The sequence below is a fragment of the Salarias fasciatus genome, chromosome 4 (assembly GCF_902148845.1).
Source record: "Salarias fasciatus chromosome 4, fSalaFa1.1, whole genome shotgun sequence".
Lineage (NCBI taxonomy): Eukaryota > Metazoa > Chordata > Actinopteri > Blenniiformes > Blenniidae > Salarias > Salarias fasciatus.
Genome location: NC_043748.1, coordinates 18,617,966 through 18,638,187, shown reverse-complemented (window position 1 = coordinate 18,638,187; position 20,222 = coordinate 18,617,966). Strand labels below are relative to the sequence as shown.

The 20,222-nt window shown below is 43.7% G+C and overlaps 1 protein-coding gene across 1 annotated transcript; it reads left to right on the top strand.

The window, feature by feature from the left end:
- The first annotated feature begins 5,949 nt into the window (after window positions 1-5,949).
- On the top strand, window positions 5,950-16,487 carry traf7 (TNF receptor-associated factor 7). Its single transcript, XM_030089873.1, has 21 exons — window positions 5,950-6,034; window positions 7,967-8,098; window positions 8,219-8,276; window positions 8,356-8,447; window positions 9,099-9,215; window positions 10,056-10,148; window positions 10,763-10,796; window positions 10,876-11,122; window positions 11,188-11,322; window positions 11,417-11,512; window positions 11,583-11,704; window positions 11,820-11,893; window positions 11,995-12,043; window positions 12,336-12,463; window positions 12,555-12,637; window positions 12,710-12,749; window positions 12,829-12,945; window positions 14,866-14,988; window positions 15,128-15,247; window positions 15,330-15,581; window positions 15,657-16,487. Exons 3-21 carry the CDS (start codon window positions 8,225-8,227, stop codon window positions 15,669-15,671), a joined length of 1,989 nt encoding a protein of 662 aa, XP_029945733.1. The 5' UTR covers window positions 5,950-6,034; window positions 7,967-8,098; window positions 8,219-8,224; the 3' UTR covers window positions 15,672-16,487.
- The last annotated feature ends 3,735 nt before the right edge of the window (window positions 16,488-20,222 follow it).

The following is a 20,222-nucleotide window of genomic DNA, read 5'->3' as shown; positions in this document are numbered from 1 at the left end:
TTTACACATCGTTTTTAAGTGAAAATGGGAAACCTTCTCTGTGTTTTGAGTGTATGTTTACATGACAACGGCGCTCGGAGCCCCTGAAATGAGAATTCCTCTCAAGGTGGAACTTTTTGAAAACACACCGACTCTTTCAGATGTGCTTGGCAGTTTGTTGGGTCAGATTGGAGCCTCTTGCGGGTCAATTTGGGCCCACGGGCTTCATGTTTGATTCCCCTTCCCTAACCTCGCATAACGTGAGGTGAGCTCTTCTCCTGGATTTTCTTCCTACACTCCAAAGAAATCTATGTATTAGATAACTAACCCATTTATATTATCCAGAGCTGTGATTGTGTGTCTCTCTGTTGATTTACTTGTGAATTAAAACATTTCATATCTCAATAAACATTAATGTTTTGATTTATAGCTGCAATACAGAAGAACAAGTGTGCAAAAGTTGAATACTTTAAAACACATTAGACAGTAATAAAGAGTTTGATTGAACAGGGAAGAAGCCGAATGCAGAATTATCCTGAGCTGACCTGCTCATGCACTGACAGTAATGCATTTTTAATTGTTTGCATTGCTCTGGAGTGCAAACATCAACAATCCCACAGCAGAAAATCTTCATCCTTGCAGCTTTCTGTGCAGCACATCGCCTGTATGAACCGCTGGTTTCACAGCAGCCTGAATGCAGCTCAACCTAATTTACCTGCAGACATCTGTCACCAAGCTGGCGTGCTGAGAGGCGGAGCTTCTCTCAAACTGGGGGAAACGGCGACGGGAGCTCCGGCAGCACTTTAGAGACTCGGTCTTACTCAGCACTGATCATTAATTTATGACACGCATCACGACAGGAAGCTCACTTCAGAAGCCTTACAGCAAAGAAAACGACTGACCGAAAGAGACGGTGTGTGGAGCTAAACGGGAACGAGAGGAGATGAAGCCATTAGTGTGAGAGCGTGATTCCATTCCACACGGAGACTTCATTTTTTCTGACGTCTTCGTTGTAGCTTTATTCAGAAAAAAAATTAAAAATGTGACTGTGTGTGCTATGCATGTGTGCATGTACAGTGCACCAACACACACACATGCGTGTGTGTGTTGGTACACTGTACATGCACACATGCAGAGACACACACTATCACTTTTTTTTTTTTCTGAAAAATAGTAGGGAGAAGTAAAACTTATTTAATCCTGCCCCTTCACCTATAATCCTTAATTACTATTATAAACCCTCAGGACAGCCAGCGGGCTGCAACTAAACAACACCAAGGAAAACGTCTCATTAAACTGAAAACATTTCATGAACGTTACAATAGTACGGATAATTTATTTAAATTTTTTTTCTAAATCAAAGACACTATCTGAACCACTTAAAAATATTAGCTTCTATCTAGATATTCTTTGCAAAGTCTGTATATATAAATGGATTCTCCTCAGTATTTGATGTGTAAAATCACTGTGTTTTTAGTGGATTGTCTCTCCACATGATTTAATGTTTCTATCTGAACAGCCTGCCGCTGGGGCAAAGCCCTTCAGCATGATGATGCCACCGCCGTACTTCACAGCTGAGATGTTCCAACATGCGGTACTTTTTATGTTTTTATGGCTCCGTCGACATGACATTGTTTTCAGGTGAAAAACTTTCAGTGTGTTTTGGGGGTCCGTTTCCATGACAACAGTGCTCAGATTTCTTTTCTTTTTTTTTTTTTTTAATGGCTCCCAAGGTAGGAATTTTCTAAAATGCTGCGACGAGGTGGAAACAGGGAAACTCAACATACAACATTGTTCATAGCTGTTTGTAACAGATGTTCGAGTCGGCTACTTTTTCGAGGTTTGAATGTGAATGATATTGGTGTCCTTAAAAGACTGTTCAATTTAACAATGCGTGTGTTTGTTAATGTTAAAGGTATAATGGACGATTTTCTCGAAAAAGTCAAAGCGAAACGTCTGTTACTAGCTTTTTGAAAACGCGCATGCGCCAGACCATCCTACCTGCTCTGCTGCTCCTACGAGCATGCTTGACGGCGTGATGCAAGCATTTCTTCAGCGTGATTGACATGTCGGAGGACCAATAGTTGACGCTCACATCACGCCATTCATTGGCTAAAACGTCGTCCATTATACCTTCAAGTGTCTAAAAAAAACTAATCTCGTCAAGCTTTTCTCCTTCCTCTCTGAACTCCTTTCTCCTCCCATAATCCTAACTCTGATCTTCCCGAAGCTGATCTTAACTCACTGAAATAAGATGCACACGGGAAACAGAGCTGTTTCACATCAGATTGAATTCAAGCAGATTTTCACAGAGTAACCAGCTGCTGACGTGTTTACAGTCTTACAAATGGAAGCCCAGGAAATAGATTGAATTTCTCTTTTCCCTGGTCCCTGCCTCTTGTCCATCTCTCCCTCCTGCCGATTCCATCATCCCTCGGCCGGTTAACCCCCCCTTCCCCACCACCACCTCCACCTCCACTCTATCTATTGTGAGTCGGGCTGTTTTTATTTTCCGGTAATCCAGTGTGCCTCTCAGTGTGTGGCTCCGCTGCTCTTTGGCCTCTAATGGACCCAGTCAATGGGGCAGAGTTTCCAGGCTGTTGTCTTTATCCAGGTCAAGTGAGTGCATGTGAGCGTGTGTGTTTATGTGCATCTTGATGGGTGACCTGCTCTGCCAGATCGTGGACTGAAAGACACTAGTGGAAAGATTTTACAAAAGAAAATGCACATTGAGGGTGCATTGAAATTTTGCTGTAATAACAATTTCTTAACTGAGCGGTTTCTGCAGATTTAACGTCAAGGTTTACGTGACGACAGAGTCGGAGTCGCTTTCAATTTTTTAAGAGGCTCTGAGCACCGTTGTCATGTAAACTGACCCCAAAAACACATCGAAACATTTCCATTTTCACTGGAAAACGTTTTCATGTGAGCGTGGATTTAGACGTAAAAGCAGCGCTGCTGTATCTCAGCTGCGAAGCACGGGGGTGGCATCATCATGTCGGGGGGTTTTGTCCTAGCAGCAGGCCTGTGGAGGCCTGTTCAAAAATTCTGAATGACCAGCCAACGACGCCAACTAGTGGCCTGGCATGCTAACTACATGCATTTAAATAGAGTGTAAAGCTGATCTTATGTTCCTATTTCTCGATCTGAGACCCCGAGATGCTTGAACTCCTCCACCTGGGTAAGATCTTCCCTAACCGGACAGGATATGAGGAAATCTTTTTCCGTAAGAGAAGCGCCAACTCACACTTGGAGGAGTTAATCCCAACCACGTCAAATTGTGATTTTTCCCAAAGGAAGGAAAGCCCACGCACATCCCACCTTCTCCTTTGCACAGAACACACTCATTAGGCAGAGGAGAAAGTTGCTGTGACTCAGATAATCTTCTTCTTTTTTTTTTAACCCGCTTCGGAGGCGTGCTTTCTGTGCGAGAGGCAGGAAGACGCTGCATTGTGTCCGCTGTCAGCCGTCACGGGCACGCTTATCTGCACAGAAGGAGACGAGCTTTTTGTGAATGAGGGCTGAAGCCGCGTGACACAATGAAAGATTCTGTAAATTGCTGCTTCAGAGAGACCGGCGGGGGCAAATTTTGCACATGCCGCCGGTCGTTGGAGGCATCTTAGGGGCTTCAAAGGAAGGACAGGCTTTTGAAAGCAGATCCCTCGCTCTATTTGTCTGTGAGCTGCTCTGCTGTGTTAAAACACAACGGCCCAAAACATCTGCATCGGAGACACACACACTGTGTGTGCATGTGTGTGTGTGTGTGTGGGTATGAAGAGAGTAGTCTCCTCAGTGCTGTCCCACACAAAGAAGATAAAGCTACTAATGGCTTCCTCTAATGGAACGCTGAGCTGTGCATGTGTGTGTGCATGTGAGTGTGTGTCTGTGTGCACACATCAACAAAACTGCATTCAAAACATCTCTTATTCATGGCTGCATCACAGCATTCAAGCCTGGTCTTTTTTTCTTTTTTTTTTTCTATTTCCAGCTGCCCCTCTCTCCCTCTCCCTCTCCCTCTCTCTCTCTCTCTCTCTCTCTCTCTCTGTCAGCATCCATGTGGGCATCTATTCACTTCGCCTACTGTTTCCAGGCTGCAGTGTTGCACCGATCGGCCCCGTGCGTTCACTTGAAAGATCCACCGTGCTTCCCCAGAAGCCAGCATGCACCTTTCCTCTCTGTGCTGCATCCCACATCCATCACATTATATCACACTGCAGGAGAAAGTCGACACGGAGTCGTTTCTCCATAGATACATGTGCTTTTTTGGTTCCAGAAACACAGGAAATTGCCACTGTGCAGATTTCCCAAGACCATAAGAGTTTAGATAATCCACTCAGATACCGTTATTTATTTGTTTTATAAGTTCTGCTATGATCAGCCTGTTGGCTCATCAGTCAACTCCGACTCTCATTTGTCATAATATCTTCTGTAAAGTGTCACATTCAGTGACAATCATCTCTTCACTTTGAAATCAGTAGGGATGATGAGTCTGTCAAATCACTTCTATACTGTCGTTTGAGCTGCTTTGAATTCAGTGGCTCAGCCACAGCTAGATGAATGGCGCCCTCTGCTGGTGAAAACGCCGCAGCATCGATAAGATACCAGAGTTTCACTGGTTCACCGAGAGCTGGAAAAAGTGCAAAAAGTTGAATTTCTTAGATTCATGTCAATTACATGTGAAAATGCTTTCGTTAAAATGGTCCTAGTATTTTTTAGTTCAGTTTTTCAAACAGTAGCTGAAGTACTTACTTTTTATACTACATTAGAACAGATTTGGCTTTCATTTCACTTCACTGATATCAAATACCATATATAGAACGGATTTAAAAATCTAAACAGATGTTGGCAGATAGGAAATTTTATTTATAAAAAAACAACAACAAAATGGATTGGCAAAATGAAAATAGAAGCATTTAAAAGGTATTTTGGAAATTTACCAATTATTAAAGCAGATTGCATATAAAATATAAATGCAGTTGCTTAATGACCTGAAATCTATACTCACAGAAATACAAATACTGAAAAAAAATACTTCCTTATTCCATAAATTGAGCATTTTCACTATTAACTCATATATGGAGTGGAGATGTACAAAACTGCATGTTCTTTCCGAGCATGTCTATCAGGATATTTTCACCATGCATCACTGAGTCTTTTACAAACGTCAAACACAGACTCCCAACCTTTGTACCACAAAAGGTAGCCAGACTGCAGCTTTTTTTTTTCTTACTGCAAGGTCACTGATATACTGAGATAAGGATGTGTGTCAGAGATGCTCATAGTTTCCATATACTGTCTGCATCATGTTTTCATCTGATGTTTATGTATGGTTGCCAACGTTCTTAAAAATCCTTTTGGAGTCCAAAGTCCACAACTTTACACTGTTTAGAGCTTCAGAAGGATCCAATATTTACACGCAGCAATCAGTAGATCACTTCCATTCATCCATCATCTAAAAGTGTCTGACATTATGTGTGGATGCTGACAGTCATGTTTGATCAACATTATTTTTCATAAATTAAAACAATTTGCTGCAGCCTGAGTTATGTATAAATCCATTATACAGTTGTAATAGTTATTTTTAGTAAATGCATATATTAAAATGGTATGAAGTCAACGTTCAAAAAACATGTGCTTTAATATAAGAATATGGGCCTTTTTCAGCAAAGATGTTCATATTTGATCTTTTTTTCCCCACATCACGCCACCTTGCACGTGCACTCTCCGTTTAAGCTGACGGTGTGCGTGGCATCACCGCAAAGAGCCAATAAGCGACGGCAAACCGCAGAAAAACGCGCATCTTATTATTATTATTAGTGGATGGAGCTCGGTTTTACTGACAGCACGCAGTCTGACGGCAGCGCCGCTGTGCCGGGGATTATGGGTAATGTAGTCAAACAGAATAGGAAAAGACAATGGAATATCACCACTGTGTACTCCACATCCCAGCATGCACCGCGGCATTTGGAGATATGTGTATGTGTGGGGCTGAGAGGAAGATTTAGGAATTCGTCTGCAGACTTGAAGCGTCGCCGTGGTGAAAAAAATAACAATGGTAAGCCAACAAACTCAACTAAAAAGGTTTCTATGGAAACCTGTTATCTTCCCGAAGACGAGACAACGCGGATTTACGCCGCAGCGGCGAGCAGAGTTAGCCAGACATCGTCCGCAGCAGTGATTGCTAATATAAAAAAAAAACTGAGCTAACTTATGCTAACAAACAAGACAGTTTAACAGCTGGATGCTGGCGAATCAAACTAGATGACGCTTGTTCGGAAACATTGTTGGGAAACGTAGTTGACGTTTATTTGACAGTCGCGGCGCGCTCGCGCTGTTTTATATGTCGTGTTTGGGCGTTTGGTTAGCTAGCTGTGCTGAACTTTGCCCCGCCGTGTGTGTGTGTGTGTGTGTGTGTGTGTGTGTGTGTGTGTGTGTGTGTGTGTGTGTGTGTGTGTGTGTGTGTGTGTGTGTGTGTGTGTGTTCCGCCCCCCTCTGTCCGTGTGACGGGAATCTCCAGCCTGTCGTGGGGAGACAGCCCCGGCGCTGATTGGAGCGGGTAGATTCCGGTCCCCGGTTCTCGTGCGGACTCGGACCATATGAGCACGCAGTCCGCCGCATACCTTTCTGTTTACATCAGCCGCTGGCTGTTCGGGTCGCTGCGTTTCGCCTGTCATGTCTCCCCCTCTCCCCTTTGTGTGGCCCACTCCCCTCTCTGCCTCCTCTCACTGCATATCTGAGGGTTTGCAGATGCTCGTCCCTGCTCGGTGTTTCGTCCACTTGTACTGTTTTGGGGGCTCTAATCATCTTCTGGACTGATCTATTCATTTCGCTGGAGCTGATCACACTGTAGTGACAACGGGTGTTGTGTTTTGCACACCTATGGATGTTGGAGACAGCTTGGCTTCACTCTGTTTTGGCAACTCAATGAAAGATTCAAAAGCTTCTTGGACGCAATCAGGGGATTTTTGAAGAAAAAAGGAAGTCCTTGGTCTCAGCCAGAGACGTCAAACAAATGTTTTGCTGGCCAAAATGGTTCAGTTGTGCCAGAGAATTTACTTTGCATTGTGTATAAATTGCTAAAAATGTGCAGTAGTGTTTGTAGGAACTTGACAGCATATTCCTGCAATGCTTCTAGTAGACAGAGTTATTAACTTGTAAATCATAATAAAGGTGCGAATTTAGGAAAATGCTGCAGAAATTGTACATCAGAGGCAGCAAGAGGCTTCAGTCTACATCTGGTTTTTGACTGCTCTTGAATACACTAAGAAGAAAATATTTCAGCTTTCAGTCTTGTAGGTTTTCACATTATAGTTTCACTGGTCCCTGAGCTAACGTGAATTTGACAACCCCGGTTTAAACATCCCACAATGTGCTGATCTGAAGTGTTCCGGCATCTCCAGAGTCTGCAGAAAATGGCTATCTAGGAGAAAATAATTTTTTTTTTTTTTTGCAAAGAAGTTGTGCCAAACTAACACCTGTTACCACCAAATTTCAGATTACTTATAGAAAACGTATTTGTATTTAACTTAGGTGGGAGATAATTAGCAGATATGGTCAGCTGGCTTCTTAATGCCAGTAGAAAACATTTAATGTGTTTCGGTCTTGAACTGGGGGATTTGTGTGACCGACGGGATGAATGAACCTTGAACTTCAGACGTAACTTCTTCACAGTGACGGAGCAAAATGAGGAAACTGTTGTGTTTGTGCCAAGTAAAGTAGGTCAAAGTTCGGCTGAGTAACAGCTTGTTTTAAGCCTCAGGCTCTGCTTACATGATGATTTAAATGAAAACGCATCATTTTTGCAACGTTCCGCCTCAGGAGTCGGAGCCTCCATGTGGAACTGACTACTGGCCGTCATCAGATCGTCAATCCTGGGTGGGGCGAGCATTTGGAGGGAATTTTGCTGAGTTGGTGTTATTTATGTGGCATGTGTCACAGCGATATCCTGACACCCCCCCCTCACCATGCTGTGCTTCCTGTGCTTTAGGCTTAGCCCTCTGGCGAGTCTCTTCTTCTGCTTCGGGTTAAAACTTCTGGCTACAGCCGATCCTCCTGAGGAGCCGCATCAGCAGCCCTTCCCAGCAGCCCCTGCACCCCTCCAGCGCACTCTGGCAGCGGGGTGAGAGACACCGCTGTGACATTTGATGCTTTTTAATCAAGGATTTGCAGAATAACCACATGCTGCTGATTTTGCTTACTAGATTCTCAGTCTTTTTAATTTCCGTTTTCCTTTCTGCAGAGCAGGATGGAGGCGTCGTTCGGTCCGACCTTCTCAGCCGTGGCTGGCGCAGCTAAAGGTGACGCCGTGTTTAAGTTTCCGAAACGCTCCGTCTGTGTTTCTGCTGCATATTCACTGAAATGTTGTGAAATCTTCAGCTGAAGGATCCAGCTCCTACAAGCAGCACAGAAGAACTCCCTCTTCCTCCAGCACCCTGACTTACTCCCCCCGCGATGACGACGATGGAATGGTACACACACACACACACAGACACACACACACACACACACACACACACACACCACACACACACACAGATGAAGAAAGCCCTGTTCTGTGTGATGCAATGCAGCACATGAGTGATTCCTGTAATCCTGGACTCTCTGGTCTTACCAAGACAAACATTGCCCAGTTTGATTTATTGCCAGATTCGGCTGCGTGTACGACGCCCGCTCCAGGAAGGAAGCTCGTATTTCTTACGTTTGAAAGTATCTGCGCTGGTTTCCACTGTCTTGTTTGCACTTCATCAGATGTGCCGTCGACCTCAAAACAAACTTTTCACGACTGTGATTCATGTTTGTGAGTCAGCTCTTCCAGAGACTCACACAGAGTGTTGACATTTTTAACAACAGCGTCGACACCAACGCCGTTACGTTTCCGTTGATTCACTCGTCTGTTTATTATGGGATGCTTTTCCAGAACTGTATCCTGAATCTCCTTGTGTTAGGGAGGATATTAGAATACTGGAAAACTTTTTAAAGTTGTTAAACTTAGTTTTGAAGTGTAAAACTGAAAGTTTTGGTTCTGTTATGGGAAGTGTATTGATATGAAGCATCGATCAAATGCTTTATTTTGATTGATTGATGTATTGATCTGTGGCCTTGACGCTGTGTTTCCTCAGCCTCCCATCGGCACTCCCCGGAGGTCCGATTCGACCATCTCCGTCCGATCCCTCCACTCCGAGTCCAACATGTCGCTGCGCTCCACCTTCTCTCTGCACGAGGAGGAGGAGGACACGGTACGACTCCCAGTTTATCCCAGTGGCTCCGATCCCAGCAGCACACTCCAGGGACACATCAGTAACGTAAAAACAAGTCGACATGAGAGCGAGAGAGACACCGCGGTATTAAACACTGACATGCCGACATGTGAGATCACCCTCCTCCGCTCCAACACGCGTAATAATTCAGCCGTCCACACCTATTCCTGACGTCTCTGCTCACTCTCCATCGGACCGCAGAGTAAACAGATTACAGCGTGTTCAACAAGTTTCTGTCATTCAAGCTGCTTTCAAGTCGTTTTCAGACATTTGGAGACTTTTCACTCTTTTATTTCTGCTCTCTTGTGCATTTATCAGGCAAAATCTATTATTACTATCTAGAAAATCCTGAAACAACCAGAAATCAGAGAGATGGAGCTCCAAGTCGAAATTCATGAGTGTCACACATTTGTAACGTGATCCTCAATAATCAGTTAAAGCAAAAAGTTCTCACATTTTGTAGATTTTCATTGAACAGTAAATACATTCAGGAGATCAGAGTGGAAACTAAACCTGATTTCTTTCTCTTTTTTTAAAAAAAATTAATTGATAATTTGGCATTTACTCAGCTCTGATAGTAACTTTTATAACATTTTTATTTCCTTTTCAGATGTTGTATTTTTTATTGCTGACATATTTTAAGCCACACTGTAAACCCTTGTTTATTGTAAAATGAGTCATTTTCAAAAAAACAGAAGTAAACCGGTACAGAGGGACTCGGAGCAGAAACTGAAACCACAAACTGGCCAACCACTCTGTCTGTGTGTGTGTGTCTGTGTGTGTCTGTCTGTGTGTGTGTGGGTGTGTCTGTGTGTGCAGGAGCCCCAGGTGTTTGCGGAGCAGCCCTCAGTGAAGCTGTGCTGCCAGCTGTGCTGCAACGTGTTCAAGGACCCCGTCATCACCACATGTGGAGTGAGTCCCGGCCTCGTCCTCGGTGTTTCTCTCCTCCCGCTGCCTTCCTGTCGCACGCTGACCTTGGCTCTTTCTGCTGTGGCAGCTCGTTAGAAGCCTCACAGCAGATTTCCTTTAGTTGCATTTCAAAAGCAGCGTTGAATGATTGTGATTATTAACAGCAGCATGTCGACACTGTGGCTCTGCAGACGGTCTGATTGTCCCGTCTTGTTAAAGTACACTTTTTTGAACACACAGAATTTTGAAATTGCTGAATATATGATATTTTGAACTCCACATGATGCGATTGATGATTTTGGGTTGAATGTAAAGTGAAAACCTCAGTATTTTGTTGCATTTCTGGAAAAAACTTGTGATTTTTAATCAGTACTTGATTTCTTTGTCCAGTTTTTATCCAGATATAAGAAGCAGAAAAGAGAATCTCATAGACTTAACAGTCTATAATATAGTGAACTCAGTAATGTATTATAGTGTCAATAAGTTCACTCTCAGAAGTTTTCACTCGCAACTGCATACAATAACAAATCATTTAAAACCCCGTTACCAATAAATTTCAGTCAAATAAAGTCCGATTTTGAAATGGATCACTTAAATTAATATCCTTTCATCCACAGCACACCTTCTGCAGACGATGTGCCTTGACTTCAGGTGAGTGGCCACACAGCGTGCTGGTCGTCGTCGTCCTGCAGTGACGGTACTGACGCCGCGGCGTTTGTGCTCCTCGCAGACAAGTGCCCGGTGGACGCCGCCAAGCTGACCGTGGTGGTCAACAACATCGCGGTGGCCGAGCAGATCGGGGAGCTGTTCATCCACTGTAAATACGGCTGCAGGTCCACGGCCGGCGCCGGGGCCGGGGCGGCGGGCGGAGCCGTGGGCGGCGCCGCTGCCTCCGCCGCCACGGTGGCCGGGAAGCCCGGAGCGTTCGAGGTGGATCCCCTGGGCTGCCCGTTCACCATCAAGCTGTCCACACGCAAGTAAGGCTCCGTCTCCACGGGAACGCTGCAGTTCTGCAAATCTTCTGACTAAACCCCCCCCTTAGAGAACACGAGTCGAACTGTGACTACCGGCCGGTGCGCTGCCCCAACAACCCCTCCTGCCCGCCGCTGCTCACCATGAACCTGGAGGCTCACCTCAAAGAGTGCGAGCACATCAAATGTCCACACTCCAAATACGGGTGAGCCTGGAAACCGTCGTCCACCTTTTCATTTCCTGTGGACTTTGTTTTTGGAGTCAGCCGCTCACTCCGCCCTGCCTCTGCTCTCCCCCAGCTGCACCTTCATCGGGAACCAGGACACGTATGAAACGCACCTGGAGGTTTGTAAGTTCGAGGGACTGAAGGAGTTTCTGCAGCAGACGGACGACAGGTGAGCGACGCGCCAGCAGAGGGCGCTTTGAGCCCTCAGACTGGCGGGACTGAGCGTTCTGTGTGTTCAGGTTCCATGAGATGCAGCTGACGCTGGCCCAGAAGGACCAAGACATCGCCTTCCTCCGCTCCATGCTGGGGAAACTCTCTGAGAAGCTGGACCAAGTCGAGAAGAACCTGGAGCTTAAATTCGGTGAGACGGAGAATCAGTTGTGGTTTATTTTGCGTCTCGTCTGTGCTGAATAAAATGTTCGACTGTGGAAGTGAAAGACTCGATGTTTCACTGAAAGCCGCTGTTCCTGTTTCAGACGTTCTGGACGAGAACCAGAGTAAACTCAGCGAGGACCTGATGGAGTTCCGTCGAGACGCCTCCATGCTTAACGTACGTTCGTGCACGTTCATCAGAATACAGATAGATCTGTGAGATGATGAAGTTAAACTCACGTAAACATTAACTGTGTGTGCGTGTGTGTGTGTGTGCAGGATGAATTGTCTCACATCAACGCCAGACTCAACATGGGAATCCTGGGCTGTGAGTATCTGACTGTCACCTTCTCGTCACGTTTATGAGATTAGTAAGATCAAGATGAGCGAGAAAGCTGTTGAATAACAAAGTGTGAGTGAGGCTCTCTCTGACCGCCTGCTCTGGCCGTCCTCTCCTTCCTCCTCTCCTTCCTCCTCTCCTTCCTCCTCTCTTCCTCCTCACCAGCCTCCTTCTGCCTCCTCTGCTCTCCTCTCATCACGTCTCGCTCCTCCCTCTCTCGCCGAGTTTCCGTTGTAAAACACACACACCCAGCCTGTCCCGTCTCTGTGCCCGTGTGCAGCGTACGACCCCCAGCAGATCTTCAAGTGCAAGGGGACGTTCGTGGGCCACCAGGGCCCCGTCTGGTGTCTGTGCGTCTACTCCACCGGGGACCTGCTCTTCTCCGGATCCTCCGATAAGACCATCAAGGTGAGGCCGCCGTCTCCTCCGTCTCCTCCGTCTCCTCCGTCTCGCTCCTCGCCATCGTCCCGGTGCTCACGCCCGTGATGTGTCTGCTCAGGTGTGGGACACCTGCACCACCTACAAGTGTCAGAAGACCCTGGAGGGCCACGACGGCATCGTGCTGGCTCTGTGCATCCAGGGGTAACGAAGCACACACACTCGCCGGGATCCCGCCGATCCCCCGTCTCACTCCTGTGTTTTCCTTCTCCGCAGGAACAAGCTGTACAGCGGCTCGGCGGACTGCACCATCATCGTGAGTAACGGCGTGGCGGCGGCGGCGGCGGCGCTCCCTCCCCCCCGGTGTCGGTCTGACTCTCGTCCTCTCCTCGTAGGTGTGGGACATCCAGACGCTGCAGAAGGTCAACACCATCCGCGCTCACGACAACCCCGTGTGCACGCTGGTGTCCTCGCACAACATGCTGTTCAGCGGCTCCCTCAAGGCCATCAAGGTACACACACACACACACACACATATGCATACACACACACACACACACACACACACACACACACACACACACACACACACACACACACACGTTTGTCTGCAACAGGCAGAAACAAAAGTTTGCATAAATTGGTGAATAATTTCAATGAAAAAATGGAAATTATTTCAAAAATGATATATTGAAAGAACAAAAATGACATTAAGGTGAGAGTAAGACCTCTTCTTAGTGAGAAATACAAAAACAAAAGTTTTATTAATTTAAAGAAGAGGTAAGGGTCTCGTAAGACATTCAATAAGTGAAAATTACAACCAACAATTTTAACAGTTTCATTAATCAAAATCTCCCCCCAAAAATTCTTCAAATAATTCAAATTGAAAAACTGAGGTAGTATGACCATTTGCTTGTGAAAATAATTTATTTTAGAAACTCAGTAATTTCAATTTAAAAAAAAAAGGGGATAAGAGTATCGTAACACGTTCAATGAGAGAAAATTGCAACAACAAAAAAAATCAATTTCAAAATAAAGAAAAGGCTATAGTAACACCTCGGTTCAATCGCCAATTTTAAAAATGATCAATTGAAAAAAATAAATTAGAGAAAGGCCTCCAAAAACAGAATATTGCTAAAACGGTAATGTAAAAGAAAATATAGGTAAGGCTATAGTAAGACAAAATTTTTATGTTAAAAAAATGAAGGAAAGGCCTCTATTAGTGAAAAATAATAAATAAAAAATAATAATAATAATAATTTCAATGTAAAGACAAGATGGTCAATCAAAAATACCACAAAGATTTTTCAAATAATTATTTAAATGTCGGTTTTAAAAAGGAGGTAAGACGTTCGATAAGTGAAAATTGCAAGCAAAGTTTTTGAAGCATTTCAGTTTAAAAATGAAGTCAAGACGATCAATCAGTCGCGGTCAGGGCGATCAAGACCACAACTAGTGAAAAGTTAAAGAATGAGGTAACTATAGTAAGACTCCTTAAAAAAAAAATAATAATTTCATTCTTAGAAAGCAGTAACGTTATAGTAAGAACATCTATTTGCAAAAATCACCACACCTTTTATCATTTCAATTTTAAAACGCAACAAGGCTACAGTAAGACCACTGATTAGTGAAAATGACAAAAAAAAAAAATCAGTTTTATAAAGGAGGTAAGGCTATACAGAGACCTTTTAATTGCCAAAAATTACAACAATCATATATTTTCTTTAAAATCGAAGCTATAATGTAGTATAGTAAGACATCGAATGGAGATAGTTTCAAAAATGGTAAATTACAGTTTTTCTCTATTGGTTTGGCTCATTTCCTGAAACAAAAATTACATTTTCAAAACTCTTAAGATCATTTGGCAAAAAAAAAGTTCAGCTCCACGCCACAGTTCACTTGTTAAAGCTCACATCTCTCCCAAACTGTTCACTCATGTTTCAAAGCTAATTTTTTTTCCCATGTCTTAACTTATGCAGAATAAATTTTCATTTTCAACAATCCAGAGGGAAAAAAAAAAACAGCAGAAACTCTGAAACGATGAAGCTCTCTGCATTTGTCTTTCCTGGACAAACAAAACAAAAGAAGCTCCCTGTCACAGAACCTACACTTCCAGTTTTACTCTTCAGAAAAGTTACATTTTCACTCGTTTCCATGGTGACAGAGTCAGAGCACTTTTTTTGAAAACTTCCACTTTGTGAGCCGTTTTCAACAAGTTGCAGGCTCAGTGGCTCAGAGAACCGTTGCCATGGAAACAGACACCCAAAAGTCAACCAATGTCTCCCTTTCTCACTTGGAAGCGTCATGTAAATGAAGCAGGATCAGAAACACACGGATGAAACTTTCTGAGGACAAGTGGCGCTGCAGCTGTGACGGGACGTTCCTCTGACACGACTTCATTCACGTTCGTGTGAAATCTGTTTGACATGTAGGTGTGGGACATCGTGGGCACGGAGCTGAAGCTGAAGAAGGAGCTGACGGGTCTGAACCACTGGGTTCGAGCTCTGGTGGCGTCTCAGAACCACCTGTACAGCGGCTCGTACCAAACCATCAAGGTAAGAGAACGTCTGAGAGATCGAAATCGACTTTCTGGCTGATTGAAACCGTCGCCACACGGACCCGTTGTAGTTTGAGTTCCTGCGGTGGGCGGGGCTCCGCGTCCGCAGCGGTGATCAGGGAGTTCTGCTCTTTCAGATTTGGGACATCCGCTCTCTGGAGTGCGCTCACGTCCTGCAGACCAGCGGGGGCAGCGTCTACTCCATCGCCGTCACCAACCACCACATCGTCTGCGGCACCTACGAGAACCTCATCCATGTAGGTCTCACACACACACACACACACGCAAAATGGTCGTCATAGCGACATGACCTGACGGTGTTTGTGTGTGTGTGTCCAGGTGTGGGACATTGAGTCCAAGGAGCAGGTGCGCACGCTGACGGGTCACGTGGGGACGGTGTACGCCCTGGCCGTCATCTCCACCCCCGACCAGACCAAAGTGTTCAGCGCCTCGTACGACCGCTCGCTGCGGGTGTGGAGCATGGACAACATGATCTGCACCCAGACGCTGCTGCGCCACCAGGGCAGCGTCACGGCGCTCGCCGTGTCCCGGGGGCGGCTGTTCTCCGGCGCCGTGGACAGCACCGTCAAGGTCCTTCACAATAAGACGCCTCTCGCTCGCCGTGTCCGGCTGGGCTTTTATTCTGACGGCTCCTTCCTGTTTCAGGTGTGGACGTGTTAAAGGAGTCGGCAGGAGTCAAGCTGAGCCCACTCCTCCTCCTCTTCATGCTCTTCTTCCTCTTCTCTTGGATTGTGATCTTCATCCTCCTCAGTGGCCTCTTCCTCCTCCTCCTCCTCCTCCTCATCATCATCAGTGCATTATGAGCTGCTCACAGCAGACAGACTAGACGCTGTTCAGTGGACGTCCGCCGCTGCCGCCGTGGCTTCGGCTCTGCGAGGTGAAAATAATTCAACCTGAGAGGAACGCCGGGGAATCCAGCTGCATTCAGGTGGAGGCCCCGCCGGGCTCGAACCTCGGGTCCACTGCACCACCTGCTCGCTCTCAGCGTGTTGTGAAGCCAGCGGAGTGCGGTAGTTTTGTATCAGTGCCATGTCGGAGCTGTTGTACAGTAAAAGAAGCGGAGAGGACTTCAGCCTGCGTGCATGCACGTGCCTGTTACTGTGTACACGTGAGTGCTGCACGTGTGTGTGTGTGTGTGTGTGTGTGTGTGTGTGTGTGTGTGTGTGAATGAGTGAGTGAGTGTGCGCGTGTCTCCCTCCTGCAGATTAACACCAATCGAGTGACTTTCCTGAACGATGCTATTTGAGAACCCATATTGGGTCGAAACTATGACGAAGAGACTAAAGAAGCCTTTTAAAGAGCGTTTTTATCCCGGTAAAGTCGCACAATTTAGATTTTTACTGTGTGTGTGTGTGCGCGCGCGCTAAGGAAGTCGAAGGAGGAGGAAGCATCTGCTCACAGTTTCAGTGGTTTATTGTAAACTTGTAATCACATAAGCCAAGTTGATCATTGATCAATAAAACTGTTGTACACTTTGAGAACTCTTCTTTGTTTTGATTTGGATTTTTATTAACCATTAAATGGTCTCAGCCTTTATAGCCTTACCATTCTTTTAAAGTGGAAATTATGAAAAAAAAAATATTTTGGTTTTTTACATCAAGAAATGGTCTTACTGTAGCCTTACCACTTTTTTTAAAGTCTTAATTATCAAAAAAAAAAAAAAAATGTGGGGTATTTTACACAAAGAAATGGTCTTACTATAGCATTGCTCCTTTTTTAAAGTGAAAATTATGAATAAAGGTTGTTTTTTTTAACCAATAATGGTTTTATTATAGCCTTACCACTTGTTTAAAGTAAAAATTCAGAAAAAAAATCTTTGTTTTATTTCACCAGTAAGCGGTCTTGCTATAGCCTTACCATTTTTTTAGCATCAAAATTTTGAAAAAAAAATACATTTGTACACCAAGAAATGGCCTTACCATTTTTTAAAGTGAAAATATTAAAAAAAAATAAAAAAAATCACCTATAAATAGTTGTACTATAGACCTACCAATTTTTTAAAGTGAAAATTACGAGAAAAAAAAAAGTTTATTTTTTTGCTTTTTAGCCTTACCACTTTTTTAAAGTCAAAATTTGGGGAAAAAAAATCTTTGTTTTTTTCACCCAAATAGTCTTACTATAGCCTTACCACTTTTTTAAAGTGAAAACTATGGGGAAAAAAATTGATTTTTTTTTTTTCACCTTTAATTGGTCTTACTATTTATAGCCTTACCACTTTGTTAAAGTGAAAAAAAAATTTTTTTTGGTTTTAACACGAAGAAATGGTCTTACTATAGTCTTACCACTTTCTATAGTCTAAATTCACAAAAAAAAAATCACCCATAACAGAAATAGTCTTACTATAGCCTTGCCACATTTTTAAAGTGAAAACTAAGAAAAAATGTTTTGTTTTTTTTCACCATTTAATGGTCTTACTATATATAGCCTTACCTTTTTTTACAAGTAAAAAGAATTTGAATTTTTTTTTGTACACCATTAAATGGTCTTACTATAGCCTTATCACTTTTCTAAAAGTCAAAATTTTGGAAAAACATTTCTTTGTTTTTTCACGCATATCATATCATCACACGCATACAGTGTATTTTTTTTCTCCAATTTTAACTTATTGATGGTCTTATAACAGCTTTGCCATAAAATGTCATCTCATGGCCGTGGCTCACTTGGTAGAGCTGTGGTCTCTGATTTATGAGGTCACTGGTTTGACTCCCAACTCCTTCCAATTTTCAACCTCAAACAGTCTGCTGATAACCTGATCACTCTTTTGAAGTTGACCTTAAGAAAGAATTTTTTTTTGGCCAAATTTCATGAAAAATGGCCTTACCACTTTATAACGTCGATATTAGGAAAACATGTATTTTTTTCCAATTTTCACTTATTGAAGGTCTTACAAGAGTTTTGCCATGCTGTGGTTGTGGCTCGCTTGGTAGAGCGAGGTCACTGGTTTGACTCCCATCTCCTTCTTCCAATTTTCAACCACAAACGGTCTGACGATAACCTGACCACCCTTTCGAAGTTGAACTTAAGAATTTTTTTTTTTTGCCAAATTTCATGAAAAATGGTCTTACTGTAGCCTTACCACTTTTTTTTGAGTCAAAATTAAAACTTTTTTTTTTCCAAATTTCATGAAAAATGGTCTTACTATAGCCTTACCACTTTTTTTTGAGTCAAAATTAAAAAAAAAAAAAATGTTTGCCAAATTTCATGAAAAATGGTCTTACTATAGCCTTACCACTTTTTTTTGAGTCAAAATTAAAACTTTTTTTTTTCCAAATTTCATGAAAAATGGTCTTACTGTAGCCTTACTGTAGAGCTGTGGTCTCTGATTCATGAGGTCACTGGTTTGACTCCCATCTCCTTCTTCCAATTTTCAACCACGAACGGTCTGACGATAACCTGACCACCCTTTCGAAGTTGAACTTAAGAAAGAATTTTTTTTGCCAGATTTCATGAAAAATGGTCTTACTATAGCCTTACTACTTTTTTAAAGTGAAAATCATGAAATAAATTATTTTGGATTTTTACACCAAGAAATAGTATTGCTATATTTAGCCACTATTTTAAAGTGAAAATTATGAGAAAAAAATCTGTTTGTACACCATTAAATGGTGTTACTATAGCCTTACCACTTGTTTAAAGTCAAAATTCGGAAATGTTTTTTTTTTCCACCAGCAAATGGTCTTACCACTTTTAAATAGAAATTAAAAAAAAAAAATCACCCATAAATAGTCTTACTATAAACCTACCACTTTTTTAAAGGTGCATAAAGGAGTTTTTCATCTTTAAGAATACTTATTTTCCACCATAAATATGTTACAAATATTCAATGATGTGTAGAATGTGCCCTGACGTATTTATTGCAAGTACCGCCAACATCGCTACATTGTCACTTGAAAGTTGTAGTGTATGTATATATATATATATACTATATATGTGTGTGTGTGTGTGTGGCTTTACCACTTTTTAATGGGAAAACTATGAAAAAAAATGTTTCTGTTTGTACACCACTAAATGGTCTTACTCTCGCCTTACCACTTTTTTAAAGTGAATATAATGAAAAAAAAAAAAAATTTAAACCAAGAAATGGTCTTGCTATAGCCTTACCACTTTTTTAAAGTCAAAATTTTGAAAAAAAACCAAAAATTGGTTTGCACACCATTAAATGGTCATACCCCCTCACCAGCCTTACCACTTTTTTAAGATCAACATTTTGTAAAAATGTTTTTTTTGTTTTTTTTCATCATTAAATGGTTGCCGGAGTAGCAGCAACAGCAGTAAAAGCCTCATCTCAGGATCGGCAATCCTCAAACTGTCAGTAACGGTAGAGCCTCCCCGAGCATTTCCGACCAGCATCCCTGAAGAGTCTTCGGTGGGCTGCGAACGTCGACGCCCGAGGTAATGGCTGCTGCTCCAGGACCGTGGAGGAACGATCCTGCAGCGCAGCCGCAGCGGAGCGACAGTCTGAGCGTAGGAGCTGAAAGTGCAATCTAGCAAGCCAGCTGGCAGCCGGTACCCTTTCTTCAGCCTGACGCGTCCCTGACTTCCGTTGTCCACCACCAGGTTCCGAGGTTGCTGCCACGGCAGGTACCGGAGAAGCAGTGACCACAGCTCAGAGCAGCTGCTTCAACAATGGAGATGGAGGACATGATCCACTCAGACTCATTGTTCACAGCCTCCCTCAGGACTCAGGATCTGGCAGAAGCTCTCCCGGAGGTGGGAGTTGAAAACCATGCAAACAGAGGGTTCTGCTAAATGTCCCCAACAGACCCTCACAACACATCTGGACCTGCAAAGTGTCTGGCTTCCTCTTCCGCCAGTGGATCCAACTCACCACCAGACCGAGATCGGTTCACAGCTCTGCTTCTCTCTTCACCCGAGTGTCCAAGACACACGGCCAGAGGCCAGATAATAACAAAAAAGCCAATCATTGACCTCTGACCTGGGGTTTCCAGGTACCAAGTGCACTTATGGACACGCTTGTGAACACGATATTTACTACGGACATGCAGTGACTAGCACAGAAGACCAATAACACAACACCACTTGCGTTCAGACTGGGAGGCTATGAGTCCTGATCACCAAACTCCAGATCTCGCTGTCGCTGCCCACGTGGGTGTTAAAGTCCCTCCACGGATCGATGGTGTCCGCAGCCAGAGCACTGTCCAGCACCCCTCACAAAGACTTGAAGAAGGCCGGTACTCTGCACTGCTATTT

Bases quoted from the DNA above. Each gene is read 5' to 3' on its own strand.
- traf7 (XM_030089873.1), top strand. From the start codon at position 8,225: ATGGAGGCGTCGTTCGGTCCGACCTTCTCAGCCGTGGCTGGCGCAGCT. The intron at 11,705-11,819 runs GTGAGACGGAGA...TTCCTGTTTCAG, and splicing joins GAACCTGGAGCTTAAATTCG to ACGTTCTGGACGAGAACCAG. The intron at 14,989-15,127 runs GTAAGAGAACGT...CTGCTCTTTCAG, and splicing joins GCTCGTACCAAACCATCAAG to ATTTGGGACATCCGCTCTCT.